We start from the raw sequence: 18,958 nt of genomic DNA on the forward strand, positions 1-18,958 counted from the left end.
GATGATTAACTCTTATAATTGAGAAACAACATTTCTACTGATATCGTTCCAAAGGTTAATCAACAAACGCCCTTTATTGAACCGACAAATCACCTTCATTGAGCTGATATTGATCCAACACTGGACCAGTAGTACAGTCCGGATCGTAGTTTCGTTTGACATATAAACCTACCAATCTGTTTTCGTAGAATGTACCAATGATTAGTAGGGTAGAAAATCACTCGGGAATTGGTAACATGTACCAAAAAATTAGTAATATTTATTAATGATTCCTCTCAGTGTAGTAATAGTAATACTTCTATTCATCTTGGCTAAGACAAGATGAGACAACTGGCTTTTTACTCATCTTCGTCGTCCAAAAACGAAGTCATGACCAAGACGGGTCTATGGTACTAGGTTTCGTCACTAAGTTGGTTAGGGGAGCGGTATATGAAAACAGTACGGAAGAAAGCAGAAAGGGAATTTTTTCCTTGAAGTGTGAAAGAGACAGACTGATCACGAGCGAGCTTGGGCACAAACGTATTGTGTTTTGTTTACAAACAAAACACATTAGACTTCCAAGATGGCTGAAGAGTGGTTTTAGCAAGTTGACCCACCTTAGGATATACTTCTACGCGCCTTGGTCATGACATGAAGATGCCAGAGTTGCCAAGTATTATACAATTTAGGATTTGTTCGGTTTTTATGAATCGTAACATTTGGTTGGGAGGAGGCGATCTGGCGTAGCGGTAACATCCATACCTCTCACGCTAAGGGTCACGAGTTCAATTCTCACTCCCGACATTCTTCCGAAATGGAAGGTAAAAGTGACGAACCAGCCAAATGTGTTGAAAATCACTATAATACAGAAATAAAAAAAAAAAAAAAAACATTTGGTTGGTGCGAATTTAATGATTTTGCATATCTCAATATCTCAAAAATATGTTTTAAAATGATAAAATAAGTCTGTTAAATACCTATAATATAATAATGATATTCATAACAACTCGTCCAAAATTGTCTGGAGAGTCTTTTCTCCGTGCAAAACAACGGCGCTCAATTCCATTGTTATTCAGGAACAACTTGAAAATTGTGACTAATTCGAACACATGATCGTAGTACTGAATGCTTCGTACACAGCCGATACACAAGAACATCTTGTCGGATTGATGGACTCGCTATCAAATCGACGAGAAGAATGTTCAGCCCAGAAATTGATGAACAGTGAAGCAGCATCGACAGCATATCGAATTTCAGCTTCATCTAATTTTAGTGATAATGTGCATGACATGAATATTGAATTCGACTATGAGTACACCGTCGATGAAGCGAAACTTTCCTCGACAGATCAGAACGAAATTCGTTGTTCTATATAGCTCTTTACATCATCAAAATAAGTTAGCGGGAATGAACGTATCAGCAGTGTAACAATTGGCAGTCAGCAAAACACAACCTGGATGGTATCAACTATCTCTTATTCATATTTACAAACTAGAGCTAACAGCTCTCCCATCTGCATAGTGAATGATGAGACCTTCCATTTCCTCTTAGCAATGGAAATTACATTCCGAAATGTGAAATCGCATTAGGGACCTAACGAACCTAAATTGACAAATGAGTGTTTTGCCGTTCACTTTATTCCATTGTGAAAAAACACATACATAAACTTGCATATAATTCCTTCATATTTCCTTTAAACTAAATATCGAAATATTCATTAAATTCACTATTTCTAAATTCAATAGAAATCCAACACTATTTATTTTTATTGGCAACACTGTAAAAATCGACTTTGTTTACAAAATTTATCGAAATCAAGACGGGTCTATGGTACTAGGTGAGGTCGTTTCGTCACTAAGTTGGTTAGGGGAGCGGTATATAAAAAAGTACGGAAGAAAGCAGAAGGGGATTTTTTTCCTTGAAGCGTGAAAGAGACAGACTGATCACGAGCGAGCTTGAGCACAAGCGTATTGTGTTTTGTTTACAAACAAAACACAGTAGACTTCCAAGATGGCTGAAGAGTGGTTTTAGCAAGTTGGCCCACCTTAGGATATACTTCTACGCGCCTTGATCGAAATGAGCCAATCAGAACGACTGATAGAAATTTGGTCCGTAAAAGACCCCCTATTGTCTGATCTTATCTTAGTATTCAAGCGTTTCTGAAATGTTTTCCAAAAAAAAATAATTCTCTGAAGATATGATACAAACAACTAAAAAAATTCTTATCGCCTCGATTTCTATAACAGGGCCCTATATCTTTATAAAACAATTGAATTTGAATACGGTTTAGGCGGAGAAACTTAAAAGGAGTATTTCTAACACTATTGTTGGAAAATGATTTTGTTTTATTCAAGAACAAGCCCAAATGAATGGCGGCCCATTTGGCTCCTATCTACCCTACTATGCGAATTAGAAGCAGGATAACCATTAGAAATATTAATGCAGATAGTTTCGTTGTTTTTTCAAATAATGTTATCCTAGATAATTGTTATTGTTGACTTAAAGCTCGTCGAGCTTCAAGTAAAGCAAACAGATCTAATTATAAATTGTTTTATTTATTCAACAATCAACCCAAATTTATATCATTTGAGAAGCTGTCCTCTATCACATGCCGCTGCTGATAATTTTGCTCTATATATTCGAATTTGGGATTCAGGAAACTCATTATCCAATTCATTTCTCGTCTTTAACGACGTTTTCAACCCAATTTCGCAATTTGTCTGTATCCTGTAAACCTACAAGACGCTGTTCTACTTTTCCATTACGAATAGCAAGTAGCACAGGAACAGAGGCCACTTCATAATCCAGTGCCAAGTCACTGTGCTCGTCAATATCAACCTGTTTATAATTTTAAAATATATAAGCAAAAGTTATTCACTAATGCGAAACTGATCAAACTTGCCTTGGCCAGTGAAACCTTGCCTTTTTGTTCCCCAATGATGGTCTCGATTCGTGGCGTTAGCATTCGACATGGACCACACCAGCTAAAATGATTCAATCAAATTGTTGAGAAAATAATTCAACCGGCGAGTGACAGCGAGTTACGTTGCGAAAAAGTCCACAATGATAGGACTCTTGCTGTTTTTAACTTTCTCGTCGAATTCTTGTGGGCTCTGAATTTTGAAGATATCCAGACGTGGTACACTGGTAACAATCGAGCGGAATCTGGTGGCTAGAGGAACTCGGAATGCGCACAACTTTTGGAGAGTATTCATTTTGGTAACGTTGATTGATTGTGATGGAACAAGTGCAAAATTTGTGTTCTGCTTCGGCAAATTGGCCTCCTCGCGTGTTATGAAATCGCAACTTGTGACAGATTCGGATTGTGATGAGGCTGTCCTGTTTGGTATAATTTGGCTGCGTTTGTATGTATCATAACCATAGACAATAAATGTAGCCAGATCCTACAGTCTCAGCTATGTCTGTGGCTTGAAATCTAATAACGAGTTCTTTTTTGTTCAGTTTCAACCCCAGTGCCAAACTAACCTAGTTTGGCACTAGGTTCAACCCGTAAGCTGTTGGGTTCGCACTGAGATGTTTCACGGCTTCGCACTCGGGTTCACCTATTCAACCATACTGAACTGTCAAGTTCCGAGTATTGTTTTGGACAATTTAAAAATAAAGACTATGAAAATGGAAAATCTGCTGCTTTTGCTTTTGTTTTATTGGAATCGTAATCCAATTCGGATCCTCATTTTGAAGAGTATATTCGCGTAGACGGCATTAAGCTTTGTGTGCTTTCATTGAGAGGCGAAAATAATGATGGATATTCAGGTGGAATAAACATGCTTTCAAAATCAAAATTACGAATGAAAATTTACTTTGACGTATTGAATATTTATTTTATGTGATGAAATATAATTTTTTTTTTCCGAAATTGCAAAAACATATTGAACGAAAATTGTGTCTGATGATGATTTTATATTATAATAGTAATTCTTTGTGGAACAAACAGAATATGCATCGACAAATGGTTAAGTGAGTGTCAGGACTACATATGTTAGGTGATCAAACAATATGAAGTAGAAATTTTCATTCAAACTTATATATTTTTACACTGCACTTGGCCCTTCTGATCTGATAGAGAATAATTTACCTCCCAAGCACTAATATCGCCACCATACGCCGACACTGTTCATTTGTCATTGAAAATATAAACAACTCAAACTGTATAACGCACACCAACAAATCGCCGCATTCGTGAACCTAAAAACGTATTTTTTCACAAAGTCAGTTTGGAACTAAGTTTTAAAAACGAATTCGCTGTAAGCATGAGACGAAAATTCAGATGCGCCTTATGACCGCGCTCTACAAATCGGCAAATCTCACTCTTCAGCGGTTGTTGATAATTGTTCTTCGACGATGATTGCTGTCGCTGCCCCAAGCAAACAACGACGAAGCGGTAGTCGTTCTTGTGTAGCAGCAACAGCCGGGAATTACCTAAATCTCCTGGTTGGTCATGCGGGTACATACATAATAATAAGAATCACTGATTCCGGGATCATAGGTGCATCGAATGCAGACAATATATGCATCGCGAGAAGTATTATGCCTGCTTTTTGTCGAAATCGTTAAGCAAGTCTGTCAGCCACTCAACAAAGAAGTGGAGACAGCGATTGTCGAAAATAGTAACATTCCAGAGTATAGGGTAGCATTCAAAATTCGCCGAGATACAGCTTGACAACATTCCTCTTCGGGTTCAGTTCGACATGGGGTCCAACATACCAAACGGTCGTTGACTAGGATATGTCGGCCAAAAGTTGAGTTTACAGTACCAAAACAGCTTCAGGGGAACCTCACGATCTGATTGGACCACACAACTGAAACTCCTAAAGTTAATGCCGACATTCCAAAACTAGGCTGGTTGGTATCATTCTGCAATCAAGTAACAACGCGACCAGATCAGTCCGTAATAACCCTCCAAGTACAGCTTCTTTAAATGGGTCTATATAACAAAACTCTTGTCAAACTGATTCTTAAAGACTTAAGGCAACTCCAAGCCAATCCAGTCTTCAGACTTGAAATATTGGTGGCTTACAACATGGTACGCGTAGTGGCAGATGAGCTGCTTCGCTTACGTAACGAAGGAATATTTAGATTATTATGATTCTTAGAAATTTTCTTATTAAACTTGTCACATTCCAGATAAAAGTTCTGTTTGACAATTGGTCGGTGTTAAGTCAGAGCGGACAAAGTCGCAAAATTAGAAATTTCGAGTTATTGAATGCATTAGGTTAAACATTTTGTAAGCTAAATGTCACATTTACCGGATTTGGAAAATCACGCCTACAGAAGGAATAACTTATCGTAATTGTTTTGAACGCCCAATGAAAACCCCTTATGGCACCAAACTTCAACCTCGTTTTTCTCGAAATCATAAAAATGTCACATGGTCCGGTTTGACTTAACACCGACCAATTGTTTCATGATTTCAACATTGAAGTCGTGACTTTTTCGTCGTCCACATATCATCATGAAAAAATCTTTTCAATTAACACTTGTATTAAAGGGGTACACTATGAACATCATAAAAGTATATGATTTTCGCGATTTTTTTCAACGAGCAAATAAATTACTATGATCAATCTGATATCACAGTTTCATTAGGTGTATATATATATATTACTTAACAAACAAAAAAAGATTGGTGTGAATTCGATTGTTTTCTGAATAGCCGCAACTGGTTTGTTGAACCCTTGCAGCCAAAACCTTGTAAACTGATGGGGAAGAAACTAAACTTTCTGATGGAAGGTCGAAAAATCGATTTTTTTTTATTTTTGTATTTTTGGGAAGCTTATGCCCTCAGAAATGTTGTTCTAAAAGGATTTTTCGATATCTGATTTCGTAGGTGTTCGCACCAAAATGAGCGACGCTACCCTACTCGCAGCAGCAGTAGAAGAAATGGACTGTGTCCACCAACAACAGAATAATTGGCAAATTGTTATCTTTGCTCTATCTCTCCCTTCCGTATCTTTGCTGGAATTCTGTGCCTTCTGTTTATTCCCTATTGTTTTGTTTTAATATATAAGCCACATCTTTATGATTGCAAATAGAATTAGTTTTAAATTGCTTGAATAAGCACGGCTGTTTTACTCGATTTGGTTCCCCAACAGTTCACCGTTCGTTTATCCGCCTCAGTGTAACGATTTTCCGCGCTTTGCTTAGACCTCACGCTTCCATATGGTCCTTCGAGCCGGATTGCGAAAACTTCGCCGCGATCCTTCTGTGACCGCGAGTGCCCGTGAATCGGCCCCGTCGCCGCCTCAGTGCCCCGAGTGCTTCTGCCGATTGGCATCGCCGTGCAGAACAATAGTGTGAGAACTAAAAGATAAGTGGCTTTTGAACGAACAGTGCGCGAAATCCATAAAGATGGATAAATTATTCCGTGAACGTAAGTCGCTCGAACCGCGAATTAAGCGGATTTCCGACGTAGTGGCAAAAATTAATCCAGAAGTGGCTGAAGAAGTGGACGTGCAGACTGAGCTAGACGCTCTCGCTGAGGTGTGGACCGGCTATTGTGCTGTGCATAAAAAGATTTTAGACCATTGTGAAGACGACAAAGCCTACGAAGATGCCGTGCATCGACAAGGAGATTTCGAAAGGTGTTATATTTCGCTTAAAAACCATTTGTCGAAGCTTCTAAAGGCGGTGAAGAATCGAGAGCACGTGGCTACATCATCATCTTCCCAGCATGACGTCATAAAACAGCTCGCCGACCAACAGACCGAGTTTCTCCGCATGATGTCGATCAATATGGCCACCCCATCCATCTCTTCTGGCGTCACTGCTGCTGCCTCCCCATTTTCGGACCTGAAGTTGCCTCGGATGAATATGCCCGTCTTTAGCGGTAATTACCTGGAGTGGCAATCGTTTTTTGACCTGTTCGACAGCTTGGTTCACAAAAATCCAACGCTGAAGAACAGTCAAAGACTGTATTTTCTAAAGACGAACCTCGCTGGTGAAGCTGCTTCCTTGATTTCGCATCTGAAAATAGAGGACGCTAATTACCAACCGGCGCTGCAAAAACTGAAAGCCAGGTATGACAAACCACGTGAGATCGCCAATCAGCACATCAAGCGATTCTTGGCGCAGCCAACGCTAACGTCATCCTCTGCACATGGTCTACGATCGCTACATGACGTGTCAGATGAGGTTATTCGTGCTCTCAACGCGATGGACAGAGAAGACCGCAACACGTGGCTCCTGTTCATCCTAAGCGAAAAGGTGGATCCAGATACGAAATAGTTGTGGTGTCAAAAGATTGCCGAAATGGAAGAGGCAGAAATTACGCTGGAGTGTTTCCTGAAATTCGTCGAGTCACGCAGTTTTGCTCTTCAATCAACACAACCAGCCAAGCCGAAAACTAGTGTACCCTTCAAAGAACCTTCAAAGCCTCAGCCTCAATCGAGAGGTGCCACCGCATTCGTCGCCACGAACCCTCCGTTCTGCAACGTGTGCAGCAAACAAAACCACCATCTTTACCAATGTGGAAAGTTCCTTCATATGAGCCACAACGAACGACTCTCGCACGTCAACAGGAAAAAACTGTGCAATAATTGCCTGAAAGTACACCCCGGTGAGAGCTGTAAATCAGGTACGTGTAGGAAATGTGGCTTACCTCACCACACCTTGCTATACCCGGCGTCGTCATCAGCAAGCCCACCATCATTCCCAACATCTTCAGTCACGGCCCAGGCAAATCCAGGGACATCAGCTCAGTCCTTGATTTCGGCCCTCGACTCACCATCCTGCCTCGATACATCCAACGTTCTGCTTGCAACCGTCGCCATCAACGTCTTGGATGTTCACGGACGCCCACACGCCTGCCGTGCCGTATTGGATTGCGCGTCCCAAGTCAGTTTCATTAGTGAAAGCTTCTGTAAACAACTTGGTCTCAAAACGATAGCAGCCGACATGGATCTCGAAGGCACTTCTTCCACTCTCGCGCACGCTGACAAGTGTGCCGAAATCATCATCTCCTTTCGTTGCTCGGATTACCGCACCTCTGTATCATGCGTGGTATTGGAAAAAATCACCAGAATGTTGCCCGGCAAACCGGCGAATATCGACGATTGGTCTATGCCTGGATCGATACACCTAGCCGATTCCCTCTTCCACCGCCCGGGTAAGGTAGAAGTATTACTGGGTATCGAACTTTCCTTTCAACTTCTCGAGCCTGGCAAAATTGCTATCAGTGCCGACGGCAGCTTACCAACACTGCAAAACACCAAACTCGGCTGGGTGGTTGCTGGTCGTTATCAAGAGCCGAACACATCGAGAGGTTCTCAAGTGTCGACTTGTCTATTTGCTTCTACCGAAGACGATCTCTCTCAGCAGCTACGCAAGTTCTGGGAACTCGAGGAGTATGCCGTCGCATCTAAACATCTCACCGAAGAAGAGCAACGATGCGAACAACACTTTGCAGAACACACCTACCGAAATGAATCGGGCAAGTTTGTTGTCCGTCTTCCTTTCTTGCACGATCCCAACCAGCTAGGGGAGTCGAGGCAAATTGCGGAAAAAAGATTCCACCACATCGAGAAAAAACTTGACCGCAACCCACAACTCAAAAGTGAGTACCACGCGTTCATGCGTGAGTACATCGATCTCGGCCACATGTCTCTCGTTGATGATACTTCTACATCCAACAAATCGGTGTATCTCCCACACCACTGCGTGGTCAAAACAACGAGCTCAACTACTAAATATCGAGTCGTTGTAGATGCGTCTGCAAAGACCACCAGCGGTCTCTCTTTGAACGATGTACTTATGTGTGGCCCAGTTATTCAAGATTCGTTGGTTAATATTTTGATCAGATTCTGCTTCCCACCAATCGTACTCGCTGGTGATGCAAAGCAAATGTATCGAATGGTCTGGCTAAACGAACTCGATCGTGACTTTCTCAAAGTTTTGTGGAGATGGACTAAGGACGAGACTTTGAGGGAGTATCGTCTAAATACAGTCACCTTTGGGAATAAAAGCGCTTCTTACTTAGCCACGAAATGCGTCGATCAACTCCTCGATTCCTACCAGCAAATATATCCAGTGGCTGTTGGCAAGGCGAAGAAGGGCATCTACGTCGATGACGTCCTTACCGGTGCAGAGTCCGAAGAAGAAGCCAAAGAACTACGAGAGCAGCTCACCGAAATATTTGCAGCCGGTGGATTCCACCTGCGGAAATGGGCCTCGAACAGCGAAGCAGTCTTGGAAGGCGTTCCCGAAGCTGACTTGGAGGTGAAAATTCCCATCGAGGAGAACGGAAGCATCAAGGCGCTCGGAATGCAATGGCAGCCGTGCAGTGACGAGTTCCACTTCTCTTATCAACAAACCGAGATCCTTCAGCCCACAAAACGCATCATCTTGTCGCAAATCGCCAGCCTATTTGATCCGCTTGGCCTTCTATCACCAATCATCGTTAAGGCAAAGCTGGTGATGCAACGCATGTAGGAGCTGAAGGTGGCCTGGGACGCAACTCCCCCCGATTCCCCGAAGAGTGATCAGCGTACGGAACTGGTCTCGTCTCTACCTGCACGGCTACTGCGACGCATCCGACGTGGCAATGGGCGCATGCATCTATATACGAGCCGTGGACGACAACGGTAACACTTCGTCGCATCTTCTCATCGCCAAGTCGAAACTGGCACCCATCGGTAACGGTAGAACAACTACACCACGACTGGAATTGTGTGCAGCGGTTATTCTCGCTCGTTTGATCTCCAACGTGAGAACAGCTGTCTTCCCTACTGATTTCTACGAGATTCGTGCATTCTCCGATTCAAAAGTGGTCCTGGCATGGCTGGCCGGCGGTGCTGCAAGGTGGTAGACCTTTGTGGCAAATCGAGTGGCGGAGATTTCTACCCTTGTGCCGTTCATCAATTGGTGCCACATAGGCACCTTTCTCAATCCCGCAGATCTGATCTCGCGGGGCACATTTCCTGACCAGCTTCAGGTGAACCCTCTCTGGTGGCATGGGCCCGCCTGGGAACCATCGTAAATGGACAGTGAATCATCAACTATAACCGACGATCTCGACACTGATGAACAACGACAAATAGAAAGGGAGCAGCGAGTTACTGCAATGACATGCATCGCAGTGTACGAAAATCGATTTATGGACGAAATGATGAAAAGATTTTATCCTAATCTGAAGCTACTATTGCGTACGACCGCCCGAATGCTTCGTTTTAGGTACCCTGAGTTCCGGAACTTCTCTCGACTCTCTTCAGATGAACTCGACTACGCTCTGCAAAAGTATGTGCAACACATACAGCAACAACATTTCTCCGGAGATCTCAGTCGATTACAACGAGGTCTCAGCGTTACTCGAAGCAGTCCGTTACACCAACTCAAACCGTTTCTTGACGAAAACGGTGTCGCCAGGGTGGGCGGAAGGCTACAGCAATCGGATTTTAGCTACGACAACAAACATCCAATCTTGCTGCATCGACATTCAATCTTGACGTCACTCATCCTGCTACACGAGCACCAAGAGCATCTGCATTGTGGTCCTCAGTCGTTGTTAGCAGCTTGTCGCACACGGTTCTGGATACTGCGAGGTATTAGTGCTGCTCGTAAGGTGTGTCGTGATTGTGTGATCTGCAGTCGAGCCCTGCCAGCACGTATCACTCAACAGATGGGACAGTATCCAGTGGACCGTTTGAAGCCATTTCCACCATTTACCATCACTGGTGTTGATTACGCCGGTCCGGTGAACCTTGTAGGACGTCGACGCCGAGGTGCAGTACCATCGAAGGGATACATTGCGCTCTTCGTCTGCTTTGGGACGAGAGCAGTGCATCTGGAGGCAGTCTCGGACCTAAGTGCATCAGCATTTCTCGCCGCCTTCACACGATTTACTAGTCGGTATGGAGTACCAAGCAAAATGTACTCTGACAACGCTACGAATCTCCGGGCAGCGGCGAAGAAACTTCGAGAACTCTACCAGCAGATCGACATTACCGAACACAGCGATGAGGTCAACGATTTCCTCACCAACAAACGAGTACAATGGCTCTTCATACCCGCTCGATCTCCCCACCACGGCGGGCTATGGGAAGCTGGTATCAAGGTTGCGAAAGGGTTTCTCAGCAAGACTGGAGGTAACTATATTTACACCTTCGAAGAATTAAGCACTCTTCTCGCCCAGGTTGCTGCCTGCATGAATTCTCGTCCAATTTGTGCCCTTTCGGACAACCCTTCCGATCCTCAACCTCTTACACCCGCACACTTCCTAATCGGGCGTCCTCTCGACGCTCTCCCAGAGGTCAACCATCTCGAGCAGCAGATGAGCGCGCTTTCGAGGTGGAACTATGTTCAGCGTCTCGCCCAGGACTTCCGAGCACGATGGCAATCCGAGTATGTGCTGTCGCTCCAAAGGATGGCGAAATGGCAAGCATCGTCCCCCAATGTTGCCGTAGGTGACTTCATACTACTCGTTGACGACCACGAGAAACCGCAGCAATGGCCCTTGGGACGTATTCTGGAGCTTTTCCCCGGGAGCGATGGACTCGTCCGACTTGTCTCGGTTAAAGCGGGCAACAACACCTTCCGCCGAGACGTCAGGAAGCTGCGACGATTCCCTCTCGACAGTGACGAGTACTTGCCAGGACAAAACGGGTCGGAAATTCCTACTCGTAATTTGGTGGGCGGATTATGTTCGCACCAGAATGAGCGACGCTACCCTACTCGCAGCAGCAGTAGAAGAAATGGACTGTGTCCACCAACAAAAGAATAATTGGCAAATTGTTATCTTTGCTCTATCTCTCCCTTCCGTATCTTTGCTGGAATTCTGTGCCTTCTGTTTATTCCCTATTGTTTTGTTTTAATATATAAGCCACATCTTTATGATTGCAAATAGAATTAGTTTTGAATTGCTTGAATAAGCACGGCTGTTTTACTCGTTTTGGTTCCCCAACAGTTCACCGTTCGTTTATCCGCCTCAGTGTAACGATTTTCCGCGCTTTGCTTAGATCTCACGCTTCCAGTAGGAAAGTTACTGCCAAAAGTATGAGGTCACCTCTAGAGATATAACATATTTAAAAATAACTCATTTTTAATAAAAAAGACGGGTGGGTAATGTCGGGGACATAACCGGAGTGACGTAGGACTATACAAAGGGGACAGCTTTTGTTAAATATTTATTTTAAATATATTGTTTTATTTTCTTCTCCTACGTGAATACCTACCTATCTACCTGAAAACTGGATTAGTTTATTGTTTACTCTTTATGAATATGTTGATGGTTCTGAAAAAAACCTTTGGTGTTGTGTTTTTGTTATCACTCGATATCCCCATCTTGTTCGGCTAAACCTTTCTGTTTAGCGATTGCATTTGCCACTCGCCACAGCTTTCACAGTTGGAAAATTTCTTCCCATCCAGCTTGTGACATATTGTTTAACCTGTAATTGAACATTTGCGGTGACAGTCGACTTTCAATGTGGGGTCATAATTTGGACCCCGAACTCTACGTTTACAAAAATGTCCAACTAAATATGTCGCATTACAGGTCCGTCCAATTAGTTAAATGTCGAGATAAGTGTAAATTACTGTACTTTCAATCTAGAAGCAATTTAAGAATTGGTGAAAATCAATAAGCTCAGAACAACTGCCAAATTCACATACTCATCATATCCTGGCAAACAAATTATGAAAAAATCAATTTGTGTTTTATTATTATTTTGGATATTGTTTTAGAAAGCATTGAACTGTATTTCCTAAACTCTTTTTTTGGAAGGTTTAATGGCCCTGAAAAGCGCCTTGTTTTATGGAATGGTTTCAATTTAGAAAACATAATACTCGTGGTTTTGAAAAAAACCATTTCGAACGCCCTCGATGCCGCCTTGTTCTGGATTTGCCACCAAAGCAGATTGTTAAAAGAACAAACTTTTTTCTTCTGCTACCTGCTGCCGTTTTGCGATTGCGTTTGCCACTCGCCACTCGCTGCAACTGCCTGTTGTCTTGAAGTCCACCGAATGTGTTCTGATCTGAATGCAGTTTTTCGTCGCGAGCAGCTTTGTCAGCTAGCTCAATCACTTCGGCGGCCGGAACTAAACACGGTTCGAGCGGGATTTTGCCTTTCCCTTCACTTTTCCTCCTTTGCCATGTCCAGACATGGCTGCTTGGGTTGGTTTGTTGATGTGTTGTGATGCGAACTGATGTGGTGTACGGCTTGAAAGAGAATGATCGTTACGGCAGCGAAGCGGGGATTTTTAAGCTGACTGGCTGGCTCGAGAATTACGCATGTGTGAGACTGCGACCAATGTTTCCCTCATTTTTTTCTTTTTCCTTTCCAATCGTGCTTCATTCTATTTCGCTGCTGCTCTGGTTGCCCGTTTTGGTCGGTACGATTTGAGGAGCACAAAATGGACCAATCAAAAATGGGCACATAGTGCATTTGGGCAATGCTTGATATTTCACAATCATTCAATTATTTATCTCAAGAAAAATGAAATGTTATTCGTCATGATAGATGCGTAGATATATTTCCTATCAATTGATGCAAAAAACTTTGCGATCTATTGAGAAATGCTCGAGTTATAAGCGTTCCAAATCTTGCATTTTTTCCTACTTGTTCAGTGCCTAGATTTCCATTTCACCCCCTATATCTTCCGGTTAGACGTAGTCCTACGTCAAAATGGCCGCCATCTTGACAATTTTTCGAATTTTCAAAAACACATATGTAACGCTTTAGATATATTCAGGTATAACTATGTCGTCATCATCCTCTATTTCTAATATCTAACGGGTGTTAAATAAAATATGAGAATTTTTTCAATCACATATAAAAACATTTTTTTTTTCATCAATTTCAGTATTTTTTATTAATAACATAATGTATTTTCTTCAAAAAATGTCAGTGAATGTTTGAGTAAGGGCCGTGGTCTGCTGTTCGACGCAACTTTGTCGCGATGCTCTCACAAGAACGTTGTACGGCACTTACGTCCATTTTCCGGATACAATTCCGGATTTTGTAGTCTGTTGCTTCGTGTCCTTGGCCCTCCAATTGTTTTTATACACTAGGGCACTGAGTGAGCCAAAGAAATCCTCTATTGGGCGGCACTGGGGCAAGTTTGTTGGGCTACGATCTTTCGGCACGAATGGTATCTTTTTCTCCTCAAGATACGCCAGCGTCTTCTTGGCGTAATGGGCTGGTTGTGTCCTTGTTGTCAAACAGCTTCTTTAACGATGTCTTCCTCTGCTTCGTCCTTATCGTCACCGGACGACCACTTCCGACCTTCCGCTCTACGTTTAGGGAACCCAGGATACGATACACTGTACTGACAGGTACATTTTCTTCCTTAAAATGTGCCACCGTGAAATTTTTTCCTTGCTGGAAATGCGTTTCGTAGAACCGTACAATGCGTTCGCGGAGCACGTGCTGTTTCGACGCCATCTTTACTTTGACTAAATTCAAACTAGCAAAACCAAACACGCCTACTGTTTCTAGGGAGCCCAAAGAGCTATTTTCTTGGAGAAAAAAAATTTTACGCTCTTTATTTGAGTTACTGAAAGGTATTGAAAAATTCTCATTTTTTATTTAACACTCGTTATGAATACCGTATATTTGCTATTTGAAGTGACTTTCAGTTCGCAGTATTTTTGTACTTGCAAATAAAAAGTGCGGATTTCGGCCAATGTTCGATTTTTCAAACAGTCATTTCCCGGAAAATGGAAGATGGGAAAAAAATAATTCTTGAACATTCGGGTTTCTTTAGCGTCAATAATCAAAATTACACCAATGGCCTTCGTTAAAAAAATATTTTTTACAGCTTGGTCCCATTAATTAAGTAGTTCTAAGTTTGATTTTTAATTATATACTTAGAAGCATGATTTTAGAATTTGTTTTCATTGGGGCGATTATGTTAAGACTGTTGATGTTTGTAATGGAATAAATTCATTGGAATTCGTTCTGCGATACCCCGTTGCTTCAGAACCAATACGATCAGGAAGGGTCAGACAAGGGTCCCCCTTTAGGGAAATGGACCAATTTTACCAATTTTTCATGTGTTTACCTTAACACCTGATGACGATACCACTTGTGCATCCTCAATCTTAGTTACCCATGAGTTTCCAAAGAATATTTGACAGCGCTATCAGTTGAACTGCGGAAATTATGACGAAAACAGTTAAGTAACTGCGCTCCATGGTTCGTGCTTACTGGGAGCTCCATCCCGTTGCGGAGAAAGTGGACATCATCAAGTACTTTGAGTCCTCCGAGTATGCTTGTTCCGGTATCTATAATATCCTTACATTTCTGAAGAAAATGAGGGAATTGAACGGAAGTCTGGTTCCGGTTGTCCAATGGTGGAACGCTATCGTAAAATGCAACTGAAGCTAAAGCTGGAAATGAAGGGAATGATGGCTACATCGGTCTGGGCTTTGAGCCGGGACCAGCTACCTTACGTTCCCCACCAAGAGGGTAAGTTCCGACGTGAAGTACATCTTCCACAGCAAGTTCCCAAAGAAGGTGCTGCTGTGGCTAATCATCAGCAAAAAGTCACTGGATAATTGTGTCTGAGACACGACCGCATAGTTAATGTAAGATTCCGTTAGGCTATCTGTTGATTTTGGATATGTTTGAAGCATTACATCGTTAAACACTTCGATGATGATTTGGTGGCCCTGAAAATGGCCGTTTTGTTTGGATGTTGGGTATTGTTACTTCACTCCACCAGTGTTTACCGAGTAATGATGACAGAAGGATGGTAAACAGTCGTTGGATGGTGCGTATTAGATAAAAGATACCGAAGTGGAACGAGATATGATGAAAACCGCTCTCTGTGATCATAGACGAGATGCCTCCTGTTATGTATGGATGAAATAAAGAAAAAAAAAACTCACCAATGTAATATAAGATAATTACCAATACCGAAAAGAATTATCAATTTTTCCCATCAGTAAAACCATGTTACTTTAATATAGAGGAAACATATTTGAAATGGAAAAGGTAAATTTCTTTTATAATTTTTTTCTGTGTGTTTATTCAATGCGAATATTAATTTGACTAACAACAGCTAATACGATATGTAGAGCATATGGGAAATCACTATTTTTCTAATATTTCTTCACTTTTTCAATCTTTCCCGCCGTATAAACTTTCCTTGGGTGAAAACGAACACAACAAAACAGACAGCTTAAACTAAACGACCCGTTCTCGAGCGGGAACACACCTTGGTTCTTATTTATGAAAATTGAAATAAATCGTTTCATATATCAAGTCATTTTTAACACAACTGATACCATATACAATTTTACACTTACACTTGTGCTAAATTTTTCACAATACACGATCGGTCATTGTTATAAAAATTCACGAATCAACCAACACTAGAGTTCCAAATTTAAATTTTATTTGCTAGAATTAATTGTATCACTCACGTTACTTGCAATACAAAGATGCCCCAGACTTGCATATATTTGCAATACTGATTTCCCCCGGGCACCTTGGCTTTGATATTTCTGTTAGGGAACACATTTCGGTAGGAACAAAAGTTTCCCCTACTTTTATGTATTTGCAATGCCGATTGATGTCTCTGTTAGGGACCCGTCGCATGTGTCGTCAATTAGACCAATCAGAAGTGGGTATTTCCGTTAGGATAGGGGTTGAGATTTTTCAATTGTTCGATAGTTAGTTTCATGACATATATTATTTTCTTCAATATAAAAAATTGTTATGAAGTACCGAAATCGATTGACGCAAAAAATTCATCAATCCATCATGAAATGACTGAGTAGCAAGCGTTTGAAATCGGACAATTTTCAAGATGTGATTTTCGATTTTCAATTTGTCGTAAGACGAAAGACGTAATCCTACGTCAAAAGGGGATGTCAAAGCCACTCTTCTTCCGTTCGGAACTTGCGGTGAACGGGGAGATTTACAGCTAAGCTGCCGGACGTTGTCTTCTTCATCCAAAAATACCATCCGGACGAGGATGTGGTGTTTTTGCTGGACCTAGCCATCATCCGTTACGAGAAGAAGTCGCTGGATTCCGAAGTCCACCAATTCCCGAACGTCCTCCAGTTGTGTCCTATCGAAAATTTCTGGGCAAACCTGAAATGGAGGTTCTACGACAGCAATTTCTTTGCCAAAACGGAGGAGGAATTAATGAATAAAGCTTAGAAACAACTGAAAAACATGCCAACAAGTATGTTTTCGACAGCAACGGCGAAGTTTTTGATCAACTGCTGGGAGGTCGCCCGACAAGGTGTTCAAATATTTGTTTTCCATCCAATTTGTTTGTTTTACATCAGAGGATAATTGCACCCAACGATTTGCAACTAGCAAAGCTTATTAGTTCCACCTTTTTATCTCATTAATTTTAATTCCTTTAGTTATTGTGTACTCAGGATACAAAATGCTTCAATTCATCTGAAAAGGAAGATTTTTAGTAATGCTACTTTGAATGGACTTTTATACAATCCATTTATATTGTTGTGTGTTAGACTAACTATACATTTTTCAAAATACTCCAAAGTAGTATCGTAATTTTTTCTCGCAGTTTAAATAAATTTCGTTTTCTGTCTTTCATCTGGATCAACTAAACCAGGGATTCTCAAAGTGGCGGATATCGACCCCTTGGGGTCCCTGTCAGTTTCCCAGGGGTTGACCAGGTATAAAAATCTACCTTTACTAATTAACCGAGTTCTTATTTGAAACTTTAAAGATACTGTATAAGTTGTGTTACGTGAACCAACTTGTTATAAGAATGACTAATGACTAATGACTAATAAATCCCGTAGTACAACACTTATGCCATGGATTTACCGTTCTCGATTGCATGTTGAAGACAGTTGTATACAATCTCTGCGAATGTAATCAAATCCCAATTTATTCATCAGTTGTTCATTCGAATAAAAAATCCTGTATTTCTGTATACTCAAAATACGGTACAAAATAATAAACGGGGCAATCAAAATCGGGCGATAAAACGGTACGTTTGGTCAGCCCACTCCTACTTGATCGCCTTGGACCTTTAGGGCATATATGTCAAAGAGATGCACACTCTACGATATCAAATGGGCCAGATGTTGAAGGTTGGCGTAACAATTCGAATGTTCATCAAAATGTCAAGCATCGTTTGATCGTTTCCGAGAAATTATTCACTAACCGTTATTGCTAACCCATTACAAGCCTGTAATGTGATATTTCGCTTTCGACTCGTGATCAATAATAACCTCGTACACACATCATTACATCAGAATCAGAATCATCAATTCAGAATCGATACGACCCATGCTGCATTGGTTACCCGTAAACAATGTAAAGATATCATCGACTCTGTCGATATTGATGTCATCCCGGATCCTCTCTAGTACGAATAATTGAAAAGACGAGTCAATTACTCTGAGGAGAAGCAGATTTTTAATCAAAAATAATCTCATTTTCACAAATGCTCGATGCATTAACGTCACAAAAATAGATGCAGAATGGAAGCATTTAACGAAACACGAGAGGCCGTTCAAAGTCGCCACCAACTGATTGACATGGCGGCGAGGAAGCGAGGAAATAGATTGAGGTTTTTCTGCCAGATTTCGTTGATGAATGACACAATGTTTTCTCTTCTAATGCGTTTGTGTGTGCGTGTGTTTCATCGAGTTGAAGATTTGCATGCGTATCTGAATGACGTATATGTCAACAAGCGGTCCTGTTTACATCCGTCAGAACCAACGACCTAGCGATTGAAAGTTCTAAAGTTAGGAAAGCGTCGATGCAGTAGGTCACCTGTAGAGTACTAATTCTTGTACGCAGTGTTCTGCGCGATTATCTCCCGACATTACCTCTTTCAATTCATGCCGCGTGTGGCAGAGCACTTTCTCTATTTTTTTTTCTTCTTGATATTACTCTACTAGACAACGCGCTCTCGTGAGTGTACCGAAAATTTAAAAATACTTTTTGGTTACTCTGCTGGTGATGCTCCCGTAGAAGCGATCCGTTGCAGGTTTTCATCTACAGATAAAAGTCCCCCGAGAATGTTCTTGT

At 41.7% G+C, this 18,958-nt stretch overlaps 3 protein-coding genes across 3 annotated transcripts; 2 read left to right on the top strand and 1 right to left on the bottom strand.

Moving 5' to 3' along the window:
- Positions 1–2,513: 2,513 nt before the first annotated feature.
- LOC129768682 (thioredoxin, mitochondrial) lies at positions 2,514–3,301 on the bottom strand. Its single transcript, XM_055770468.1, has 3 exons — positions 3,025–3,301; positions 2,882–2,963; positions 2,514–2,817 (listed from the first exon to the last, which is right to left on the bottom strand). Exons 1-3 carry the CDS (start codon positions 3,192–3,194, stop codon positions 2,653–2,655), a joined length of 417 nt encoding a protein of 138 aa, XP_055626443.1. The 5' UTR covers positions 3,195–3,301; the 3' UTR covers positions 2,514–2,652.
- Positions 3,302–7,248: 3,947 nt separating this feature from the next.
- LOC129766930 (uncharacterized) lies at positions 7,249–9,426 on the top strand. The gene has a single exon (XM_055767530.1). It carries the CDS (start codon positions 7,249–7,251, stop codon positions 9,424–9,426), a length of 2,178 nt encoding a protein of 725 aa, XP_055623505.1.
- Positions 9,427–9,973: 547 nt separating this feature from the next.
- Positions 9,974–11,713, top strand: LOC129766931 (uncharacterized). The gene has a single exon (XM_055767531.1). It carries the CDS (start codon positions 9,974–9,976, stop codon positions 11,711–11,713), a length of 1,740 nt encoding a protein of 579 aa, XP_055623506.1.
- The last annotated feature ends 7,245 nt before the right edge of the window (positions 11,714–18,958 follow it).

The sequence above is a fragment of the Toxorhynchites rutilus genome, chromosome 2 (assembly GCF_029784135.1).
Source record: "Toxorhynchites rutilus septentrionalis strain SRP chromosome 2, ASM2978413v1, whole genome shotgun sequence".
Taxonomy (NCBI): domain Eukaryota; kingdom Metazoa; phylum Arthropoda; class Insecta; order Diptera; family Culicidae; genus Toxorhynchites; species Toxorhynchites rutilus.

Bases quoted from the DNA above. Each gene is read 5' to 3' on its own strand.
- LOC129768682 (XM_055770468.1), bottom strand. From the start codon at position 3,194: ATGAATACTCTCCAAAAGTTGTGCGCATTCCGAGTTCCTCTAGCCACC. The intron at 2,964-3,024 runs GTAACTCGCTGT...GAATCATTTTAG, and splicing joins ATTGTGGACTTTTTCGCAAC to CTGGTGTGGTCCATGTCGAA. The intron at 2,818-2,881 runs GCAAGTTTGATC...AATTATAAACAG, and splicing joins GCAAGGTTTCACTGGCCAAG to GTTGATATTGACGAGCACAG.
- LOC129766930 (XM_055767530.1), top strand. From the start codon at position 7,249: ATGGAAGAGGCAGAAATTACGCTGGAGTGTTTCCTGAAATTCGTCGAG.
- LOC129766931 (XM_055767531.1), top strand. From the start codon at position 9,974: ATGGACAGTGAATCATCAACTATAACCGACGATCTCGACACTGATGAA.